Source organism: Quercus robur, chromosome 1 (assembly GCF_932294415.1).
Source record: "Quercus robur chromosome 1, dhQueRobu3.1, whole genome shotgun sequence".
Lineage (NCBI taxonomy): Eukaryota > Viridiplantae > Streptophyta > Magnoliopsida > Fagales > Fagaceae > Quercus > Quercus robur.
The window spans coordinates 9,434,400-9,458,123 of record NC_065534.1 but is presented as its reverse complement, the minus strand read 5'-3'; the positions used below and the strand labels follow the sequence as shown (position 1 = coordinate 9,458,123).

General features: G+C 33.5%; 2 protein-coding genes and 1 non-coding gene across 9 annotated transcripts in view; all 3 read left to right on the top strand.

The window, feature by feature from the left end:
* The first annotated feature begins 1,337 nt into the window (after window positions 1–1,337).
* On the top strand, window positions 1,338–1,409 carry TRNAM-CAU (transfer RNA methionine (anticodon CAU)). Its single transcript has one exon. It is a non-coding gene; the product is annotated as a tRNA-Met (tRNA).
* Window positions 1,410–1,620: 211 nt separating this feature from the next.
* Window positions 1,621–23,580, top strand: LOC126719566 (constitutive photomorphogenesis protein 10). 5 transcript variants are annotated; one of them, XR_007653189.1, is made up of 5 exons: window positions 1,637–1,940; window positions 3,409–3,482; window positions 4,188–4,335; window positions 4,667–4,847; window positions 5,035–5,213. XR_007653189.1 is itself a non-coding variant. In XM_050422118.1 (4 exons), the coding sequence occupies exons 1-4, from the start codon at window positions 1,730–1,732 to the stop codon at window positions 4,486–4,488; spliced, it is 495 nt and encodes a 164-aa protein (XP_050278075.1). In that variant the 5' UTR covers window positions 1,635–1,729; the 3' UTR covers window positions 4,489–4,731. The 5 variants fall into 5 exon arrangements, 4 of the variants coding, with proteins under 4 accessions (XP_050278071.1, XP_050278075.1, XP_050278064.1 ...); XM_050422118.1 differs by lacking the exon at window positions 5,035–5,213 and having other exon boundaries at window positions 1,635–1,940; window positions 4,427–4,731; XM_050422107.1 differs by having other exon boundaries at window positions 4,670–5,213.
* The window catches only part of LOC126719453 (probable CoA ligase CCL12), a 105,630-nt gene continuing 91,085 nt past the window's right edge, over window positions 9,180–23,724 (top strand). Inside the window, exons 1-14 of one of the 3 annotated variants that reach the window (XM_050422004.1) lie at window positions 9,180–9,577; window positions 10,664–10,793; window positions 10,892–11,151; window positions 11,542–11,743; window positions 13,058–13,098; window positions 13,454–13,582; window positions 13,712–13,785; window positions 13,880–14,100; window positions 14,684–14,778; window positions 14,858–15,074; window positions 15,276–15,398; window positions 16,386–16,484; window positions 18,512–18,718; window positions 19,566–19,971. In XM_050422004.1, coding sequence (XP_050277961.1) covers window positions 9,309–9,577; window positions 10,664–10,793; window positions 10,892–11,151; window positions 11,542–11,743; window positions 13,058–13,098; window positions 13,454–13,582; window positions 13,712–13,785; window positions 13,880–14,100; window positions 14,684–14,778; window positions 14,858–15,074; window positions 15,276–15,398; window positions 16,386–16,484; window positions 18,512–18,718; window positions 19,566–19,679 — 2,181 coding nt within the window. In that variant the 5' untranslated portion in view covers window positions 9,180–9,308 and the 3' untranslated portion in view covers window positions 19,680–19,971. Of the gene's footprint in view, window positions 9,578–10,663; window positions 10,794–10,891; window positions 11,152–11,541; window positions 11,744–13,057; window positions 13,099–13,453; window positions 13,583–13,711; window positions 13,786–13,879; window positions 14,101–14,683; window positions 14,779–14,857; window positions 15,075–15,275; window positions 15,399–16,385; window positions 16,485–18,511; window positions 18,719–19,565; window positions 19,972–23,724 lie in introns of those variants that run through there. The other 2 variants (XM_050422009.1, XM_050422013.1) reach the window with 2 other exon arrangements.

Here is a 23,724-nt window from a genome sequence, read left to right as displayed (position 1 = left end):
AACAAAATTCAGGTTCAGCTAAAGGTATTGTGGTTGAGAAGATGTCCTGTTTGGTTTTGGGGATCACTAATGTCATAATTCCCTAACTTGGGAGCCTCGTTTTCGGTTCTCTTATAGCTAGTGATGAGTGTTTTATGGAATCGAGTTGATTGTTTTCTTCGTTCCTGCAAATAAATTGAGTTGATGGCATGGCCCTAAATTCATCTTAAAAAAATAGTACGGTCTACTTGAGACACAAAATTTCACTAATTTTTTTCATAATTGCTTTGATAAATAAAAATAAAAATAATATAAATGATGGTTTTATGTAAAAGTTGATGAGTATTTGTTCATATAAGGACTAAGGAGCAACATGTGCACCTTTTTCTTTTGGGGAGGGGATGGGGGAGAAGATACATCTATAATGAAGACAGGAATATACCTATATGTTGGAAATTCAAATCATTAACAAAAATGAGAAAATATTGGGGAAAATGAGAATCTCGAAGTTTCTCTTCTTAAGTATAATTGGAGCGGTCTAAAGTCCTTGAAGCATTTGGATCTCTCTTATTGCATTTTTACAGGGCCAATTCCAACATCGTTTGGAAACCTCACTCAAATTACTTATTTGATTCTATCAAGGAACAATTTTTATTGGGTTAATTCCATCAAAATCACTTGAGAACCTAACACAAATTACTTATTTGGATCTAGCAGGGAACAATTTTGTTGGGTTAATTCAAGTATCACTTGGGAATTTTACAAAACTTACTTATTTGGATTTGTCATCTAATAATTTTAGCGGTGAGATTCAATTGTCACTTATAAATTTTACGTGTTTTTGGTTGACACATCAAACTAACAATTTTTAATTATTTTGGAATATTTTAGCAAGTTTGCTGTCGTTGTTAATATTAGACTTGTCCAACCTTAAAAGTTTATCCATCGACAACAATCAACTTATCGGTCCCTTTCCTGATCACATAAGTGGTTTGAATCTTATTCATCTCTCTTTTAAGTTCAAATTTCCTAAATAAGACACTACCATCTTGGTTATTCAATTTGACATCTTTGGTGAGGTTAGGACTTGGTGGTATCTTTGCTCCTTTCTTTGGTTCTTTGTGGGTGTTCGGGTCTAGATAAAAGTGTATTAAACCATCCATGTTCCTCAACCTTTTACCCCTTTTGTTTCTTTTTGATTTATTTATTTCCCATTTCAATCAAATTCACTTAATATATTTTTTTAAAATTAAAAAATATCGATAGTTTTGATCTTTAGCTAAAAAGCCTAGCCAGTAGCTACTGTCCTACGACTAATAGTTAATTAAATATAAATTTAATGCATCCAGTATCAACAAATCAGAGTGGCGCAGCGGAAGCGTGGTGGGCCCATAACCCACAGGTCCCAGGATCGAAACCTGGCTCTGATACAAAGGAGTAGCTTCCCAAACCCACTATCTTTTTTTTTTCATATTCTTCCGTCGAAACGGTGCGTTTTAAGCACACCAAAACGGTGCGTTTCACATCACCGCATCTTCTTCGTCCGAGTGGCTAAAAACGACGCGTTTTGAGCTTCTTACAATCATAAAAACGGTGCGTTTCACACCAACCACTCCTTCGTCCACCTCTTTAGCTTTGTGTTTGTGTCTGTGACACTGTAACTCTAACCACCAAAAAAAAAAAAAAAAAAAAAGAGTAAAAACGGTGCGTTTTATTGAAGAGTACACAGAGAGAGAGAGAGAGAGAGAGCATGATGATATCAGGAGGAATAGGAGGGAATTCAGCATCATCATCATTATCATCAATAGCATTGACAGCATCGACGACCTCTTTGTCTGCTTCGGGGAAGAGGATTCAGAGGGAGATGTCCGAGCTCAACATGGACCCACCTCCCGATTGCTCTGCTGGACCCAAGGGTGACAATCTCTACCACTGGGTCGCCACCGTTATTGGCCCCCAAGGTCTCCTCTCATCCCCTTCTACTTCTACTACTACTACTATTACTATTAGTATTGGTTTTGTCTTCTGGGGTTTGCTTTGTTTGAGTGTTGGCTTATGTTTTTAGTTCAAGCTCCAGTCTTTTTGTGGTTTTGAATGATGGGTTTATCATATACTTGTCTTTTAAGGACACTACTACTTTCTATGGTTTCATTATTTTTGTCTTCTGGGTTTTGCTTGCTGTTTGTTTTGAGTGCTGGCTTGTGTTTTTTGCTGACTTTTTAGTTCAAGCTCCAGTCTTTTGGTGGTTATGAGTGATGGGTTTGTCATAAAATTAGCTTTTAAGGCCACTACTGCTAGCTTTGAGTGTTGGCTTGTGTTTTTACTCACTTTTTAGTTCAAGTTTGAGTTTTTTGGTGGTTTTTGGGTGAAGTTTTGCTTTCTAAGGCTTAGTGATGTGATTGTGGATGTAGTTTGTTTGAGTTTTTGCTTCAATTTTTATCCACGTTGCTTGATTTGAAGAACCTGTATTTTTGATGATTTGGAGTAATGGCTTGGTGATGAGTTCTATTAGTTGAAACCTAATTTGTGTTTTGCCTTTTGTTGGATGTTTAGCTTGAGTTACTTAAGTTTACAATTCTAAGTTTGTGTTTTGATGATTTTAACTAGCGCAGCTGGTGATGAATTTCTGGTTTCAATATCAACCATATGATTTGGGTGTACTTTGTCTTCAGTATTAGCTTAAATTTTTCCACTCTCTCAATTTAAGCTTCAGTTTAAATAGTTTCCAGAAATGGGGCCAGTAACAAAGTTCTGGTCTTCAAGCCTAATTGAGTTTCCTTTTTCTTCGAGTATTAGCTTAAACTTACTCCCTCAATTTTAAGCTTCAAAAACAAAGGATCATCCTCTCTATTGAATCTCCTATCAAATATAATCCTGTACATGTTATTGTACATCATCATTTGCAACCTTTTCCTTATAACAATCCCAGTTGTTGAAACTTCAGGAACTTTCTTCACATCCTCAACCACGCTAGCTTGAGTTTTATTTGATTTTGAGTAGTGTGGCTGGTGATGAAGTTCCGGTCGTCAAGCTTAATCTTGTGATTCGAGTTTACTTTTAGATGGAGTTCCTCTTTCTTGTTCTCTGTGTTGTCTAGCTCCCGTTTAGAGAACTAGAGAATGCTTCTATGAGGTTTATTAAATTCAACATGTGAGTCCTGGGCCCATTGTAGGTTCTTTGCCCCCACTAGCACACACACCAACGCATTTGCTATTTTGGGTTGGATTTCATTCCATTACTGGGTTCTTGGCATATCACTTAACTGTTCAAATGAATATGAGTGAATTTTCCAATTCCAAAGCAGTAATTTGGCTTTTTATTATAATGTAGGGTTGATGCAAAGATGGTTGTAAGGAAATATATTTGTGCATCATTATTATAACTGACATAGCAATATTGACTGAACTTTTTGTGCGTCCATGTATTTAGGAACTCCATATGAAGGTGGTATATATTTCCTAGACATAACATTTCCAAGCGATTATCCATTCAAACCTCCAAAGGTATGTTGAACAATTTGAAATATTATGTCATCTTAAACATCAGAATGCACATTTTATTAGAACATCAACATATATCTTATGACACCCTCTCTAAGTTTCTTTGGTTTATGTTAGGAATTTGGTGAAGAAGTAAAAGGGACAGTACTGCCGGGTGTGCAACCACTGGAAAAAAAGGGTGGGTTGGAGAGGGGGGGTGGGGGGGTTGGGGAGGTGGATCTATTAACATTTTAGTCAGCATAAAACAAAAAGCTTTGTCCTAAAATGAGAGTCGTCTATGGAAAAAGTCCACTTTAAAATGGGAGCATTTTGTGCTTTGACTTTTCATGTCTTTAGGGGTTTTTTCCATAATCTTTATGTGTTTAGTGGGTACTTACGCATGTGTGAGCATATATGAAACTATTTAATATACATAAGACTGTTATATCCGCAAAGATTTTCTTATTTATTATACCATTATTATAGCATAAAAATAGGCAGTTTAGGGTACTGTTTGAAGCGACAATCTTATGATTCAGAGATCTAAGGTTTTCACTCCAACAATCGTAAATTTTTTTTCTATCAATAATGCATTTCAGCTGAGAAAAATAATGTGTAATTTAAACACAAATGTGTTGTACTCTTGTATGGAAGAATTATCAACTGCTTATCATGCTTAGTGTCCATTGTTTATTTGTAGTTCTTCCCATTATAACGTTAGGTTTGCAGGTAGTGTTCAAAACTCGTATTTACCACTGCAATGTTGATACTGCTGGCAATTTGATTATAGACATTTTAAACGATAGTTGGAGTCCAGCTCTAACAATCACTAAGGTGCTACTTGCAATCAGATCAATTTTCACAAATCCTAATCCCTGTAAGTTCTTTCGATTTCTTGGACATTCATTTTTACAATAAATATCTGAATTTTTTTTTAATTTCAAAATCTGTGTTTGTATGTTGGGAAGGGGGTAAAAGGGCGTGCTGGGATGCCGGATGCATCCCTTACACGTGTCACCAACAGCAGTAGCCAATGCCAATTTGTGCATACAATATTAAAGGAAGTAAAATTGGGGTTTTCACTTCTCAAATTGTGCCAACATGGACCTTTATAGCTTTGAGTTGGAACTAAGATATCAGCAAAAATAACCCTTGAACTGGATGTGTCTTTCTCTCTAGTACTGAATTTATGAATATTCTCGTCGCAGCAGATAAGCCGCTTATCCCTGGCATTGCCCGATTGTACTTGGCAGATAGAGAAAAATATGATGAACTAGCTGCAGAGTGGACAAGGCGATTTGCCAAGTGACTTGGGTGAATCTGACAAACGTGCCATTCGAATTGCAGATGTTCCATCATTTTGATTCATGGATAGGTCATAAAATCAAGGTGAACACAAGGAAAAGCTGTTTGTAAATTTTTCACAGTATCTTGCTAACCTTATGACCATCCCAGTGTGTGTTTGATAATGGCTGAAAGAGACATTCAGGACGCAATATGAAATAATGTACAATGAGAAATCTCAGAATGTTTGGTTAATTGGTGGTTATTGTTATTGTTTACTGTGGAAAAGCAGCTGTAACTATAGAAGACAGTGTCCGGAGGCGTGTCCAAAAGTCGTTGGAGTTGTGGACTAGCAAGCTGAATGATATTAATGCGTCAAAAGTAACATATGATGTGTACTACATGATTCATTAGAGTGCAAAAGAAAACATTTTTGTGAAGTTACATATCCAAGAATTATATTTTTGCTTCTGTTTTTGCTCCAATAAGCCATAAGATTATCTTGCAAATGAAGACATACAAAAGTAGTGTTTTTCTGGAGTGCCTCTACTATTATCAAAATTGTGGGCAAAGCTCTACTTTTTGAGTTGTTCAAAACTGTCTTGGACTTACCTTGACAACAACATATGCAATCCCTATTCTCATGTTGTTAACAAGTTAAATAATTCTTTAGTTTCTTTCATTGAAGGTGTCGGCCCATTATCAAGACCTGCATGTTGCACTTGCCTGAAATTATATAGTGCATTCAGTGTACTATACTTTTCCTCCCATTTAAGAATAGCCTAATAGGTCTCATATATAGGTGTCGCACATAGGATTTATCTTTATGTGTAAGGAATGGCGATGGGGCGGGTTTCCGATTTTCCGCTCTACTTTTGCTTCATGGCGGGTTTGTTTTCCCCGCCCCATTCTAGCAGGTACCAGTGGGTACCCACTTGTTACACCCGAATTGTTTTTATTTTTATATATAATTTATTAAATGTTTATTTTGAATGCATTAAATTAAAAATCATAAAACAATAAAATTAAAAAGTTCTAACATTACAAATCCTTCTCAAAGCATAAACCACAATTCAAATAATAAGAATTACAAAAACAATTCAAACATAGCAATTCAACAATTAAAAAAATATAAATAACGTAAATTTTAAAACATAAAAGTATAAATTCAATAATACAATATAAAAAAATCATAAATTTAAAGTTCTTTTTTTAGAAAGATAAATTTAAAGTTAGTAGGTAAAAAAAACACATATGTCTTATAAAAAACTTATAAAAATATTTTTTAATTATTTAAATATAAACAGAGCAGATGTAGGTGGGTACGGAGGAAAATATTAACCTCCATCCTCATCCCATTTGTTTTGCAAGGTGGGTAAAACCTGTCCATGAAGGACGGGTGAGATAGGAACCTATGGGTGCGGGTTTAAATTGTCATCCCTAAAAGGGACTTGGACAGTTGTGTAAAGAATTCAAAAATTTTAAGACCACATAAAGTACCACAATTTGTGCTGCAATTGTCCACGTGATAGATTGTAAGTGATAGAAAAAAATAGTGAATTTGATGTAAAAGTGAGGCAGACGGGGGATAATTGTGGCATTTTATTATGTTGCCGCTCGAGCATGGAAGTTTGAGTTTGAATGGATCGGTCCTACAAGACAAAAATAGTGTTGTTACCAATACTCTGACATGGTACTAGACAAATATAGGGTCCGTTTGGATTGAGCTTATTGTTACTGAAACTGAAAACTAAAAACTGAAAATACTGTAACAAAATAATTTTTAAATGTGTAAATAGTACCGTGGGACCCATTTTTAATATTTTTAAATGCATAAACAGTGTCAGTACAGTGCATGAACAGTATATTTATTGTTCATAACAGTAAAATTTGTCCCCCCAAAGTCAACAAATGCGGGCCAAAAAAAAAAAAGAAAAAAAAAGCAAAACGCAACTCTGGAAACGTGGACGCAGGATTCATCTGAATCCAAACGCCCTCATAGTGTTACCAATACTTTGACATGGTACTAGACAATTGAGTTCTGATCCTTCGATTTTCACTGTCATAACTCCCTATGGTTCAATGAGAGGAGTCACAAACTACAATAACAACAGTGGCACTTAACGGGGTAGAAGTAGGTCAAGAAAAAAAAAGTCGTGAAAAAGATGTCTTCCAATCATTAAAAACTTTTTCTACAATGTTAAGAGACATAGATGATAGACCCACTTCTCGTTTGGCTTGGATATGGACACAGTGATTCTGTTCCAGTCATGGGAACTTTCTTTCTATAAAATCTTACTTTTAACATGGTGTTTAAAAAACTCTCTCCCCCCTCCCCTCCCCTCCCCCCAAAAAAAAGGCCCTTTCGTACTTGAAATGATATCAGAAACTTCGTGAGTACTCTACCAACACGATTGAGTTTGAGAGAGTAGTTGGTGTATAAGGAAATTTGGAAGGTTCGCTGCCATATATAACACGTGGACCAACCTCACCTACAGGGCCGGCCCTTCCATTAGGCCAATTAGGCAATTGCCTAAGGCCTCCAAATGGAAGGGGGGCCTCAAATTTTAGAAAAGAAGGCGTAGTAGGGGCAAAAAAAAAAAAAAGTTTCAAAAGAATTATAAAAATCTGACACATCCTTTTAACTAAAAAACAAAAATTTTAGTAGATAAACATTGGTTCTAAACAAAATCATTGCCCAAAAATAACTATTTTCCTCTAGACAAACCAAAAATCAATAAGATAAACTACAAGTTCGGTCTAAGAGATTAACTACAAAACAATCACAAATCAAAACAAATAAAACAACTCAAATCTCTAAAAATTTTACCTTTCTCTCTGTTCTCCGTCTCTCTCTGTCTCTCATTCTTTCTCTAATTCTCTCCACTGTTCTCAATTGCTCAAGCAAGCTTCCTTTGCCTGGACCGCCTCTCTCAACTGCTCAAGCAAGCTTTCTCCACCTCTCTCATTCTTTCTCTGAATTTGGTTCTTTGCTCTCCACCTCTCTCAACTGCTCACCGTATCAGGTATAAATATTTGGGCGCTTGGCTTTCTCTTCATTTTATTTGTTAAGATAATAAGATTGGACTTGTTATGTTTATGGCTGCCTGGACGTTTCACGTTTGTTTGGGCCTTCAAGTTTTTTATTTATTTTTTATTTTTTATTTTTATAAAGCCTGCATTTTTTTTTTTTGGGTTATAGATAGGATTTATTTTGTGTGTGTGCGTGTTTTTTTTTTTTTTTTTTTTTTTTTTTTTTTTTTTTTTTGTTGTGGGTGGGTCTTATTAATAAGTTTTGTGTTATGGTTGTGCTTAAATTTTTGTTCTGCTTGTGCTTAATTTTTTTTTTAAATTTTAATCTTATGTTTTTTTTATATATATATATATATATATTTTAGTTAGTGGTAATATATTGAGTAAGTCTTTATTTATGCAGGCTGAGATTGCTAAAAACTTGTTATTGTTTGGTGAAACTATAACAATACTTTTTATATAAATCAGGTTCTATTTCTCATTTGCTCTACACTTGAAAGTTATTTTTTATTTTAGTCTTTATAAATATATTATTTGATTAGAAATGTTTACTAGAAAATATGCATCTGGATATGAAAAACTTAAACAAAGAAAAAAAGAAGAAAAATTAATTGAGTCTCAAAAAGGATCAATGAATAAATTTGTTATTAGTAATAAACAAAATATAACACAAAATTTAGATGAAAATATCACAAATGAGCAAGAAATTTACCAAAAAGAGTTAGAAGATAATGAAATGATACAATTGCAAGATAACAATGACGTTCAATTTTGCAATGCAACAAATCTTGATAATGAACTTCAAAATAATTTAGAAGAAAATGTCACAAATGAACAAGTTCACCATAATGATGTTCAACTAGAAGAAAATGAAAATAATAATGACATGTTAAATTATACTCTTTCAAATATTTATGATCCAGGTAATTGGAAAAATATTGACACAAAATTAAGAAATTTATTAGTAAGAAAGAGGTCCAATTAGAGACAATGATATAATTTTTCCTAGAGGTAATGACACTAGCTATTTTTCTACTATTCATTACACTCAAATATTATCAAATGGGGAGAAGCATGATAGAAAATGGCTAGTGTATTTAAAAGATATAGACCAAGCATTTTGTTTTTGTTGCAAGTTGTTTGAGTCTAAATGTACTGGTCAATTATGTAATGAAGGAACTCGAGATTAGAAAAATATTAGTCTTAAAATTAGATGTTAGAAGAATTTGTACAAAAATTTAATTAATCAATTTACATCTCAAAAAAAAAAAATATATATATATATATATATATATATATTTTAAATGAAATATATTATAATATAAAAATATTAAATAAACATTAATTTAATTAATATATAAATATAAAAAAGGCTCTATTTTTAGTTCTTGCCTTACATCTCAAAATGTCTATGGCTGGTCCTGCTCACCTAAGCAATACTTCTTACGTTACAACTATTTTTACTACTAGTCTACAACAACGTTGTCACTTACCAGTTACCACAGATCAAGAGAGAGAGATAGAGAGACAAAGATGAGGAAGAGCATAAGCGAAGTTGGAGTGGAGGACTTTGTGAAGGCAGGGCTAACCATAGAGGAGGCCAAAGAATTCCAAAGGGTTCTCAAAGAAGCAGTTTTTGGAGCCAAAGGGTCTGACCCAAGAGAGGTTTGGCGATCACTGGTGGCTCAAAGGGTGCTAAAGCCATGGCACCCACATGCGCTGCATCAGCTAGTCTACTACTCGGTCTATGCCAACTGGGACTCCCTCACCAATGGTCCTCCTCTCTACTGGTTCCCTTCTCTGTATGGTTTTGCTCTTTGTCTTTGACTTCTTTCCATCAGTTCTATTTTTCACTGATTAAGGTTTGTTTGGATAGAACTTATTTGATTGAAATTAAAAACTAAAAACACTGTAGTAAAATAATTTTTAAACGTATAAATAGTGCTGTAGGAGTTTATGAGATTCATGGACAGTGCATGGATGTACTGTTTACTGTTGAAAAGTCAAAACATGCTGCTGAAAAAAAAAAAAAAGAAGGAAAGAAACGAAACCTAGATCCGCAAATGCAGACCCAAACGGATACTTAGTAATTAGCAATTACCTACTGCTTTCACTGATTCATTGCAATGTTTTCTCCGTTGTTATTTAGTCCCTATAGTTATTCATACAGTTGGTCCTGCAGTTTTTGTCTTTTCTATTTAGCTGCCTAGTTATAAAGAGATTATCCTTTTTGGTAGCTGTTTGCCACGTCTTTGTGAAAAACTGATTGAGACCCTTCATCTAACAGGTCCTAATAATGTATTAGATTTGGCTGGCAAGTATCAACAAATAAACTATCACTTGTCCCAAAAATAATTTTTAAGAAACTGTAAATTTAATTATTTAATTATTATTGGAACGCTCTTCTAATGGGTGGTCCCAGACTTCCCCTTAATATGTGGGGTCCAATCAACATGGTTCTATTAGATCACAGGGTTTAAAAAGAAATCAGTGAACTTAACTAATCCGATCTCTCTTTCAATGATTCTGTTAGGAGTTAAGCTTAGTTGAACATGTTTCTTTCCATGTTTTCTGGATCAATGTTATAGGCATTTGTAATGTTTATTCTAAGGTTAGCTGCAATTGTTAACAAATGTAACCGGCATTAACATTGCACTGCTGCTGTACTCTTAACTAAACTTAATACAATTGTCTATGATTGATGGTTGTACCATTAGTTACAGAAACTTATATACACTTTGTTGCAGAAAGTTACTAGTGTGTGCATTCCAATTGATAACTCAATTTTATTGTGTTGTAATGACTTTGAGGTTGCATTTTTGATATATTCAAAGAGTAAATGTTCAGATTTTTACTCCTAACTGATCTCTTCTCGCTCTGTTTGTTAGAGATCAGTCTAAACATACAAACTTGGGACGTTTGATGGAAAAGTATGGTTCAAAGCTGTTAGGAACATCATACAAGGATCCTATTACAAGTTTCAGCCACTTTCAGAACTTCTCTGTTCAGCATCCTGAGGTATATTATGCTTTTTGTGCCTTCATTTGCTACGTAAATGCTAGTTTTGATGCAAAGCAGTATTTCAACTTAGTTATGTAAATGTCAATGAATTTCAGGATTACTGGTCTATTGTTCTAAAAGAGCTTTCAGTTTCATTTCATGAGGCCCCAAAGTACATTTTAGATACTACCGACAAATCGAAACAAGGGGGAACGTGGTTTCCAGGTTCAGTTTTGAATATTGCTGAGTGTTGTTTGCTTCCTAGAACTCATCCAAGAAAAGAAGATAACAGTGTGGCTGTTGTGTGGAGGGATGAAGGCTGTGATGATTCCAATATAAATCACATGACACTGAAAGAACTTCGAGAACGAGTAATGTATGCTCTCACTTGATTATGCTTATCCCCAATTGAGTGTGTTATCTGTTAAAGTGTGGTGCACATTATAACTACTGTGTCTGAGTGAACATTATAACTACTCTCTCTCTCTCTCTCTCTAACTGGGTCAATGCAAATGGGATATATTAGAGATACTGCCTTGATCTCATAGAATGTGATTCTTTGCAACTATGCACTTTTTGGGAATCTAATGGTGTTGTGGTTGTCTTTTTTTTTTTTTTTTTTTTTTTTTTTTTGGGTCTTTAAAGAATGGTAGTCCTCCACGTTGAAATGAAAGGTTGAGTTATAAAGTGTACTTGGCTCTTTATTTTTCAATTCTTCAACCTAAGACAGATGCATATATTAAGAGGATTTTGAAATGATTTATAGGTTGGTGGCAAATGCACTGGATGCAGTATTTTCAAAGGGTGATGCAATTGCAATTGATATGCCAATGACAATCAATGCAGTTATCATATATTTGGCAATTATACTAGCAGGATTTATTGTTGTATCAATAGCTGACAGTTTTGCAGCAAAGGAAATTGCAACTCGTTTGCGTGTGTCAAAAGCAAAGGGTATCTTCACTCAGGTGATTATTCACCTTCATAAAATATCTGTTAGATTAAAAATGTGGGATTACCTTAGTAGTCAAACCAAGTTGGTCCAATCTGTTATGCTGAAGATATGTGAAGTGATAGCAATTGTACTTGGTCATCAGATGTTAGAATCAGTAATTGGCAAGGTATTAGTTTGTTAAATTGTTTTCCTTGTCTCGTAAACCCATAAATAAATAAGTGCTCAAAGCTGCAAACATGATGGCCTCTGACCATTCAGTCTTTTGCAAAAATGGTCTGACCATTAGTTTGGCTCATCATACACGTTGATTGTACTGCATACAATCATCCATATAATTCTGCATTGTGTCAATGGTATATTTGGTTTTTAGATTTCTGCATACTGCCTGTGTCATATCATATTAGCATGAGTGGATTACCAAAGTTTACTTTTATAAGTATTTATCATTTATTTCTGCACCTTTCCCTTCCCTTTTTCTCTTTGTGCCTAGTTGTTGTAGTAGTTTCATCTTATGCTGTGATCTCTGTCCATTTCTGAGTATGAACAAATCCAGCTGTTAAGTTGTATTGTTAATATGTCTTCCTTATGGTGTTAGCAGTCTATTAATCAATAGTTTCTAGAAGCACATCTCTAAGCCATCCAGCAATAATTCCCAACTGGCAATCTTACCGAAAAATTAATTTCCACTTTTTGTAATAATTAGATAGAATCTTTTAATGGTTCTTCCCATGTTTCCACTTGTTTCAAACTATTTTGTGGTAATTTTTAAATGTCAAGTTTCATACATTTATGTTGTTAAACTGTCTAGTTCTGCTTCCATCTCAGTTTGGTATTTCCCTCCCCAAGCTGGTAGCTATAAGCAAGGTAGTTAAGTTTGAAAAGCACGAAAAATGTGTCTTTCACAAGTTGTTAATTCTTGGAGAGGCTTTTATCAGGTAACTACTATTTGAGCATATTGGATGAGGCTTTGGACTAAAGGTCAAAGAAAGTTGTGGAGCTCCCTTAGTTTCTATCATGGAACAACTTACCGTTGCTTTTCAGAATTGTTAATGCAACTTGTATTTGAGTTCTCTCCCATTTCTATGTTCATATACATGTGGATGTACCCTGAATATTCATTGAGGTGGTTCACATTTACATTTTTGAGTTCATTTCTATGTTCATATGCATGTGAATGTACCACAAGTTCTGTCCCTCAGGGGTTTAGGCTTGTACAAGCCCACAAATAAGCTATTGTAATATATCAATTTTGAACTAATTTTTATATGTTTCAGTTTACATAGTTCCTTGTTTTGAAAATTGATTCCTGTTCTCAATTTGTATTCAGGATTTCATATTAAGAGGAGGCCGAAAGTTACCTTTGTACAGGTAAAGACTGCCATTGTGTAGTTAAGATAGATGAGAAACTTCTTTCTCTCTGTCAGGTGGTAGAACTAAAGCAACAAGCCATGTGTGTGAATGATGGATTCACCCTACCTGAGCCTTATAAAATGCTAGTTTTTGTGCAAAAGCCAAATGCCAAACACCAATTTCCTTTTAAGTAGTTCTTGTAGGCACTTCATGAAAGTTAGCTACCATGAAGCACTTACCCAAGATGGAAATGAATCTGTGCATGTTAATTCCTTTTTCTTATCTGAAATACTTTTACCATGCTGATTGGAGACTGGACAGGTTAATAGTACACTTTTTGTATCATCATGGCTATTCTGCTTTCTCCTTGCAGTCGAGTTGTAGAAGCTGCTCCTTATAAAGCTATAGTGCTCCCTGTGATTGGTAATGATGTGGGCTTGCAGTTAAGAGAACAGGATTTATCGTGGAAAGAATTTCTTTCTAGTGCCAATCACCATCCAAGGTATGCATACAGCAATGGTGTCAAATTAGTCCAACAAAATACTTAATGAAAATAAAGGTCAACCTTTGTATTATCATTCAAAGAATGTCCAAAGAATTAATTACAGTAATGACATTCTCTTCTTGGCAGATCAAATAATTATATTCCAATCTATCAACCAGTGGAATCCGTGATTAATATACTTTTTTCTTCTGGAACCACAGGTAGATAAGTTGTTCCAGCACATATATATTTCTTAGCTTGAGTATGAGATGCTTGTATCATAATTTTTCTAGTTCCTTGCTTGGCCTTCATCAGGAGAACCAAAAGCTATTCCATTGACACAACTTTCACCAATTCGATCTGCTGCTGATGCATGGGTTCACAATGATGTTCAAGTTGGAGATGTTTTCTGCTGGCCCACAAATTTGGGATGGGTGATGGGACCATGTGTACTCTTCTTTTGCTTTCTATGTGGTGCAACTCTTGCACTCTATCATGGATCACCTCTTGGCCATGGCTTTGGAAAATTTGTTCAGGTAACACCTCCAACACTTTTTCTCGGCCTGAAGGCTAATAGATTAATGTAATTTCTAGGTAGTTGATTTTACTTAAATCAATCGGAAAGAATTATTATGAGGCAAACAATGGAAGCCAGCATGAAAATGGAAATCCAACCCAAGGTAATTGGCTTTGGAAGAGACAGACTTATGTAGCCCTCTAAAGATCTTATAAAATACCATCAAAGTTGTGGTTGTTTAGATTTATTTTTTATTTTGTGTGAATTGTTTGGTTAGTAGTGGAACAAAGGCAAATATTCCCCCAGGCTTTTTTGAAAAGAAAAACATTATTTAGATGAGTTGTAGTATGACCAATAAGGAACTCCTGGAATACTGAACTTCTATATACAAGTATAGTAGTACACCAAAGAGATCTAAGCTCAGATGACACGTCCTTCCTACCGTAAGAATGAGTTGAAGGGTGAGGTCATTAGTTCAAAAGCCACCGAGTGTGTGCATGTGACTTACCAAATAAGAAAATTGGGTAAAATATTTTTTGAACTATAAGGGTTAGCACCCTCTGTACAAATACCAACTTAATTTTGATTTTGCTTTTGTTCAGGATGCAGGAGTGACTATTTTGGGTACAGTTCCCAGCATAGTAAAAGCTTGGAAGAGTACAAAATGTATGAAAGGCTTAGATTGGACAAGGATAAAGTAATATCTCTCTGCACTTTAAAAAACTTTGTTTGCATATAAATCTAAGGAAAAAGAACTTAGAAATGGATATGTGCAGATCATTTGGATCCACAGGGGAAGCATCCAATGTTGATGATGACCTTTGGCTATCTTCAAAATCTTATTACAATCCCATTATAGAATTATGTGGTGGCACAGAACTTGCGTCATCTTATATCCAAGGATGTCCTCTGCAGCCGCAAGCTTTTGGAACCTTTAGCACAGCATCAATGACAACAGGCTTTGTCATCCTTGATGAAAACGGGATACCATATGTAAGAATATTTATTAGATGGTTTCTAGTTGAAAGTTAATTTTCTTTTTCTACTGTGTATTCTGTTATTTCAGTAACTGGTGATGGATAATTGCTGAACAATTGCAACAATGTCCATGATTATGAAAGAAAATGGATGTGGAGAAGCCAAGCCAAATGACTGATAAATGGATATATTTTATGTCTTTGACCTATATGACAGCATGATCAAGCTTGTGTTGGTGAAGTTGGTTTATTCCCCCTATACATGGGAGCATCTGAGAGATTGCTTAATGCTGATCATGATGAAGTTTATTTCAAGGGAATGCCAATGTACAAAGGAATGGTATGCTGAAACAAACCCCCCCCCCCCCCCCCCCCCTTTTTTCTTCATAAAACTTGCATGCTAGTTCAAGTGATAGCCTGTTAGCTGTGGCATCCTTTGTGGTGTCCTATGTTTGTGGTTCAAACCCCACCTCACCAAACCCACCCCCCCCCCACCACAATCTACCTATCTTAAAAGAATACTTGCATACTCAGCTCTTTGTATGCCTAGTTGTTATATCATTTAGGTTGTACATACTTATACAGACATTTAGAATGGGATATCTATTTGACAATTTCCGTTGTCTCCTACCCAAAAAGCAGCCTGATTGGTGGTCTTACCTTATTAGGGACCATGCACCCAGACTGACTATGACTGGGTGCTTATGTTTTGGGTCAAGGGACTTTACATTGATTGTCATCCCAATTCTTTAGATTGTGATTGTGACCATGATTTTTTAGATAGTATCATGTGTGTTTATCTCACCCATAGGATAGACAATTGCTGAACCACATAGGCATTGTTACCTTCTAGTTCTTCTGATGCATTGAGGACCATAAATTAATTGCAAAAGCACCAATTTGTATCAATTCCAACATTTATCTACATTTTTTTAAAGGACAAAGTTAGACTCCAAACATGCTTGGATGGGAGCCATCTTTTCCAACCCATTACGTGGCGGTTTATAAGATTATTCATGTGTATTATTTAAACAAGTCACATGACTCGTTAACAAATTCATGTAATTAAAATCACACATGGATGCTCTCTTCAATCTCCACTTAGTGGTTTGGAAAAAAATAACTCCAAACATGTTTGGAGTCAAAAAAAATTTCTTTTTCTAGTTTGTTCCACAGAGTTATTATTACTATATTGATTATTGTTTTATAATTGTTACCTAGAGAAGGTAGTAAGTTTATATAAAATATTTCTCTTGGTGAGTATAACAAACATGTGATGGTTGTTGGCATTGCATCCTATTATAACATGATATATATGCATTGGCAGCACCTCAGGAGACATGGAGATATCATTAAGAGAACTGTTGGAGGATATTTCATTGTCCAGGGTAGGGCTGATGACACTATGAACATTGGAGGCATTAAGGTACCACATATTGCTCTTCTTGTGATTCAATCATTTGAGAATTACCCTAATATTTGTTGTGGATTAACCCGTGGAAGAAAACAAAGGGATAACCATTACATCAAACTAGACGTGGCCTTGCACGATGTGAGAAAATATGTAATTATTTTGTAATGTGACATAATTATAATTTATTTTCTGAAATTTGCTGAAGATACTAAATTAGGATTTTAAAACTAGGATTAGTTGTCTTATTTTTACACTTTAAACAATTTTCTCTTCTGAAATTCTCCCTTTTTTCTCTTTCTTGATTTCATATGAGTGTTACCCATCTATATTCATTGACCCTCTCATTCTCTCTCCAAATGCAACAATTTCTGCAAGTATTTTCTCTGTCTCCCTATCTCTACAAATGTATCTGATGTAGGACAAACAAAGGCCATTAATCAGGATAATTAAAGAACATGAAAAATAAAGATAGAGAATCTAGGAGTCAGCAGCACCAAGCTGCAAAGATGCTCTAGAAGTCAGCACCTAGGGTTTGCTGTAGTCAGTACCAGACCATCAGGACAATTTCAAGAGAAATTTTATATATAATAAAGATAATTCCCCTTCATAGGATTACATTATTCTGCTTATATTAGTTATATAGATTACTGAATCCTAATCCTAATTCTCATAGGAAACCTTGGTTCTAATTAACGTAGGAAACCTCATTCTAAATGACTTAGGAAATCCCAATTATTGAATTTTAAAGACTCTAATAAAATAAAATACTAATAACCCTTTTAACTATTAAGACCTAAAATAAAATACAATTGCCTACAAATATTACAATGTACTCCAAAATCAAATAAGACTAAATTAAAATAAATATTTCCTACACTTCCAGTATTAGCCTTTTCTATTTACTCTTTCTGTTTCAGTTAGTCTTTTATTTGCATGTTTTGGATGTGTTTGGTTAATTTTGTTCTTTTTTAAGATGATCCATATTCTTCTAACCTGTGTCATAATGGGTAATATTTTCTTAGAGTTTCTTCTGTACAACTGAACTTTACTTTGGTGCAATCAAAGGCAAAAAAGATAAGACTTTGTAATTAATATTTACTCAAATAGTTGGTAGGCACATTCAAATGCATAGTCAAGTAGATTTGTTTTGATAAACTCAAATTCCCACTTTCAAAAAAACTAAATATAACTAAAACTAAAATCAAATTAAAGCCATTAGAGGGAGAGAGAATACCTATGATGGGTAATTAAGAAACACAACACAAAAGCATCAAAATGCATCAATCTATGGTAGAGCTATAAAAAACACAAAAACTCCTAAACCTAAAGTAGAACTACAAGACAGAATAAAATATTCACCAAAAGAAAGAAAAACAGAGAGAGAGAGAGAGAGAGAGAGAGAGAGAGAGAGAGAGAGAGTAATCTCCTTTTTTTTGTGGATGAATGTGAACTGAATGGGAAAGAGAGAGATACAAAAGTAGTAATAGCAAATGGGAAATTGTGACTTCAAGTCACAGTTTCAGTTGTTTTTTGGAGTGTGTATAAAATAATGTAAAACAATTTATATGTAATAAACATTACTCATAGCAAATTTATAGAAAAGAGAATGGAGAAAAGAAGAGTTAAAAAAGATTGGAGAAAAAATAACGGTAAGACAGGAAATATAGGGAGAAAGAGAGCCCAAAAGGACTGAGAAATGTTGGACAAAGAGTGACAGTAAAGTGGTATATAATGGGAAGAAGAAGAAGAGCCACACCCAAAAAAAAAAAAATTTGAGAAGAAGAAAAACTAAAAAAAAAATAAATAAAGGAAACATTTGGCTAAACTGGCTCAATAGCATATTAACAAATATATATATATATATATATATATATGTATGTATGTATGTATAGATAAAAATGAGTTTTATGAAGTACAACTGGAATAAAGCCTTTGATTTTTGAAACTTGCAATAAGCTTGACCTGACTGAGTGCTTTAATAGGCATGCTTGGACTAACATCTGAAATATTGAAAACTTTGAATATTTGGTGATACACAGACAAGTTCTGTTGAAATTGAGCGTGTATGTGACCGTGCTGATGAATGCATCTTGGAGACTGCTGCAATCAGTGTTGCAGCCGTGGATGGTGGTCCAGAACAATTGGCCATATTTGTAGTCTTAAAGAAAGGATCTTCTATTGAACCAGACAAGCTGAAAATGCTTTTCTCAAGGACAATTCAAAGCAACCTCAACCCGTTGTTTAAGGTTTGACTCTTAAGACTATTTTTTTTCTTCCTTTGGCTTATGATTAGTTTTACTTTTACTTTTACCATCATCTGACCATTCTTAAGAGATCAGATTCTTGCTCAAAATTGAACAGTCATCTTTGAAATTTTTTCCATAGTGATGTTACAATTGTTACAAATTTATGCTTTGCTTGTTTCGTTGAAAAATATTTTTAGCATTTTGCTATGTTTGTTTCATTAAAATTTGGTCAAACCTGAAAAATGTTTTCTGTTGTTGACTATAAAAACTTGGTAAAACATTTTACAAAAACACACAGTGCCTATCCCTCCATCTTATGGTTGGGTCGTTGTTCTAGTGGGCTGAGCTGTCGGACCACTGGCTCCAGCCATTGGACTGGTGGGCTCCTGCAATTGGACCATCGGTTTTGGTGGTTTATGCATTGTAAATGTTTTCAATGACAATATTTTATAGCATAACAAATGGTGCGTTAACTACATAAATGCTTACATCTTATGTGCTAACTCTCAAAGACAATATAAATAAAAAGTAATTCAAAAATTCACGTTATGTTTTTTCATGTGACATTAACCACATTCATTGTCACATTAGTTTAACCTCTTTGTAGTAGAATGGATAGTAGTTTTAGCATATTCCAAATCAAATTGGTGTCTTTCTGAGTTCTAATGAATCCACATATATTATTTTACACTCGTACCAATTGCTTTGAAAAGTGTCTTCAATTCATTCCAAATGATGGGTAGAAAAGATGGAATAGATTTCAATTCCATGGTGGTTTTCACAAATTGGTCTAAATTATTTTATAAGTTATTGATACAATCCCTCCAACTCTCTTTATGATTAACAGGTGAATTATGTTAAGATTGTTCCAGAGTTTCCTAGAACAGCTTCTAACAAGTTACTGAGAAGGGTTCTGAGGGACCAAATGAAGCATGAGCTCTCAACTTGGAGTAAAATTTAATGTGAACATCATCAATTTGGTCATGCATAAAAATATCAATAAGTTCATTCACGTGAGGTGAATTTTGAAAATTGAGATGGTTGAATAAGTGAAAATATGTAAATAGAATATGAAATGGTTGGGAATGTGTTACATGCTGATGGAAATCTGCGGTAAAATCTGACTATAGGCATATTGCCTTGTAAAGTCTGACTAGAATATGGTTAGAGCTGCAGATGTATTAGGTGTAGGCCGATTGTAGAATAGTCTATATTGGGATTTGGGAAATGCATTTGTGTTCATTTGGAAACAATTTATTTAATTTTTTATTGGAATTTTTTTTTGCCGAAAATATACTAAAATATATTTGTATTTTGAAAAAAGTTTTGAAAAATTGAAATTTTAGAAAGTTATAACTAAAACAAAAAATTAACTTATAAGTTAGTTTCATTATTAAAAGAGTCATTTGTTACATTTTTCTATTGTTTGCAGAATAGTCTATAATCTATATTGAGATTTGGGAAATGAAATCACTTGCTGACAATGGTGAAACTAGATACCTGTTCCTAGCGTTGTGTTAAAGGGTCCTTTGAGTAGTAATGTGTCATGTGGATAGTATTTTGACTATTTTCACACAAGTTTGAATATATATAAACAGTACCATGTATTTGGCGAAAGATGCCAAACAAGGCCAAAATGGCCACATACCACTATTTGGGAAAATATGTATGAATCTACCACTATTTGCGAAATATTTAGCAATCTACCACATTTTTGAAACTCGAGTTTGTTGTATAACTCAAGTTCTAGAAACTTGAGTTCTTTGAAAAAATAGCCTTTTAATTTGCCGTGCTATTTTTTATGGAACTCGAGTACATGGAAAACTCGAGTTTCCAATTAGTGGTAGATTCCTACATATTTCAGAAATAGTGGTAGATTGCAAAATATTTTCAAAAACAGTGGTATTTGACCATTTTAGCCTACCAAACAAACAAGAGATAGGAACAAAGAAACCTAGAAATGAAAAAGGGACACAATTACACATGCATGATTAGATTACACCATCCTTGTCTCCTTGATATAAAAATGGTCTGGTGTAAATTGTTTGCAGAATAGCCCATTGAAACTCTCTCTAAAAAAAAAAAAAGCCTATTGAATATTTGTAAAAAAATAAATAATAAATATATAAAAATCACTTGTTAAGAATATGGATATAGTGTGGTATTAAACCTTAAACAACAGTTAAAAACACTACAAGAGTTAGGTCCTTTTGTAGTGATAATCTGGTTATGTAATGTCTTATAAATCGGTTTAAATCACTGGTATATATACTTTCATGTGTTCTATTAAATATTACTGTTTCTCAAAAAAAGAAAAAGAAAAAAAATCTGTATTTAGTATTTTAAAAAAAAAAAAAAAACAAAGGGAAGAAGAAAGGACCTCTATATAGAATGAATTGTGAGGATGGTATTTTCAGAAAATTGATTGTAAATATGAATAGGGAATTGTAAAAGGATCTCACAAAAAAACAAACAATAAGACAAAAAATCTAAATAGAAAAATGAGACACAATTACACATATAATAAATAACAAGAATTTATATGGTTTGATCTTCGGCCTACGTCACAATAAAGAGGAGAGAATTTCACTTAAAAAAACAGAAAGTCACTCTCACACATGGGCGGCTGTACATGTTCACCCCCCCCCCCCCCCCCCCCCCCCCCAACTAAAATTGGAAAAACGGATTTTATATATATATATATATATATATAAAATATTTTATTACCGGTTTAATTTACCCTTAAAAATATTTGTGCACACCCTGATCATATATCAACCCAACCCAAAACCAAACAATAAAACAAATCACAGATCTCTCTCTCATATGATCTAATTCTCATGATTCTCATCTCACCTCTCTTCTCTATTTAACTATCTTGGTATCTCCGACTCTAAGAGTAAAAAATGAGTGTTTGTGAGTATCTTTCTCTTTATTATAAATTTATATTATATGTTTGTGAGTGTATGTATGATATTGAATGTGTGCATTAATTTTCATATTTTTGTTATAATGTTATTTGTGTGAATTGTGGTATGTGTGAATCTGTGAGTGTATTATATAAATATAATATAATTTTATATAATTTAATAATTAGGAAATACAAAGGGTTTGTTACATTTACATGTGTGTGTATTGTTATCATGTTATAATAACTTTTTGTTATAAAGTTAGTGACCAAAAAAAAAAAAAAAAAAAAAAAATATATATATATATATATATAAAGTTAGTGTTTATTTTTTTGAAAAGTTAATAATTATTCAAGCATTTAATTGTTTAAAAAGACACTAAGTGAACTATCATAGATAATGATAAGTGCATAAAAACAAAAATGTTATATAAACTTAACAAAAAAAATAGTCACATCTACCCACTTTGATAATAGATAATGACAAGTGATAACGAACTATCATGTAACGATTTCAAAATATAAAAACTTGTAAAACTATAGAAGCAAATTGTAAAACTTCATGTGTTTTTTTTCTTCGATAACTGAATATATTCAAGCTCTCTTTTTATTAAATTTTGTTTAATTTAAGTTTTTTATGACCCCCCTTGTGAAAAAAAATATTGGAGCCGCATTGCTCTCACAAAATCAAACCTGAAACAATATACTATAAAATAAAATTGGGTCAAGTTATGGTTATATCAAGTTGCTATATTCTTTTTGTAATAAGTGGTCTCCTTAATTAAAGATTTGGTTAAATTACATAATTTTCCTATAATTTGGGTTGCTTTCAAATTCAATCTTAAATTAAAAATTTTTATTATTAAAACAACAAAATCTTTTAAATTATTTTAAGTCACACTCATAATAAGAATACATTGCCTAAAACTAATAAACATTCACATTATAAGTTGTACTTTTCTAATAATAATAGTTACTATGTGGCTCACTATTAGTAGTAGTTTTTTTTTTTTTTTTTTTTTTTTTTTGGAGAGAGTTTCAACTTATGGGGTCCACTCTTAATGATAGTTTTTTATCATCAGACTAAGACACCAATCGGTTTTTGGTGTAGGCGGGAATTGAACCCTAGATCTCTTATTCAACCATCCAGAATTTACCAATTGAGCTATTATTTTAAGCCCTTTGCATCTGCTTAACACTAAAATATACAATCTAAAATTATCTTACACAAATAACAAAATTATGAAGTCTTGGCAGATGAGAGTCGTCTATGGAAAAAGTCCACTTTAAAATGGGGAGCATTTTGTGCTTTGACGTTTCATGTTTTTAGGGGTTTTTTCCATAATGATTCTGCATTTGGTGGGTACTACTCTGTGTTAATATGTGTGTGTGAGCATAACTATATAATAAACATAAGACTGATATATTCGCAAAGATTTTCTAATTTATTATACCATTATAGCATACAAATAGGCAGTTTAGGGTACTGTTTGAACTTAAGCCACAATCTTATGATTCAGAGATCTAAGGTTTTCACTCCAACAATCCACAGAACGTAAAAGTTTTTTCTATCAATATTGTATTTCAGCTGAGAAAAATAATTTATGTAATTTAAACGCAAATGTGTATAGTCTTGTATGTAGGAATTATCACCGCTTATCATGCTTAGTGTCCATTGTTTATTCCTCCCATTATAACGTTAGGCTTGCAGGTAGTGTTCAAAACTCGTATTTACCACTGCAATGTTGATACTGCTGGCAATTTGATTATAGACATCTTAAACGATAGTTGGAGTCCAGCTCTAATAATCACTAAGGTGCTACTTATGACCAATGAGAAATCTCAGAATGTTGGGTTAATTGGTGGTTATTGTTGTTGTTTACTGGGGAAAAGCAGCTGTAACTATAGAAGACACTGTCTGGTGGCATGTCCCAATTAATTAGTCGTCGGAGTAGTGGACTAGCAAGCTGAATAATATTGATGCGTCAAAAGTATCATATGATGTGTACGTACTACATGATACATTATAGTGCAAAAGAAAACATTTTTGTGAAGTTACATATTCAAGAATTATATTTGTGCTTCTGTTTTTGCTCCA

Coding starts and splice junctions, on each gene's coding strand:
- LOC126719566 (XM_050422100.1), top strand. CDS start 1,730: ATGATGATATCAGGAGGAATAGGAGGGAATTCAGCATCATCATCATTA. Junction 1,941..3,408: donor CACCGTTATTGGCCCCCAAG/GTCTCCTCTCAT, acceptor CCATGTATTTAG/GAACTCCATATGAAGGTGGT. Junction 4,336..4,666: donor TTTCACAAATCCTAATCCCT/GTAAGTTCTTTC, acceptor TTCTCGTCGCAG/CAGATAAGCCGCTTATCCCT.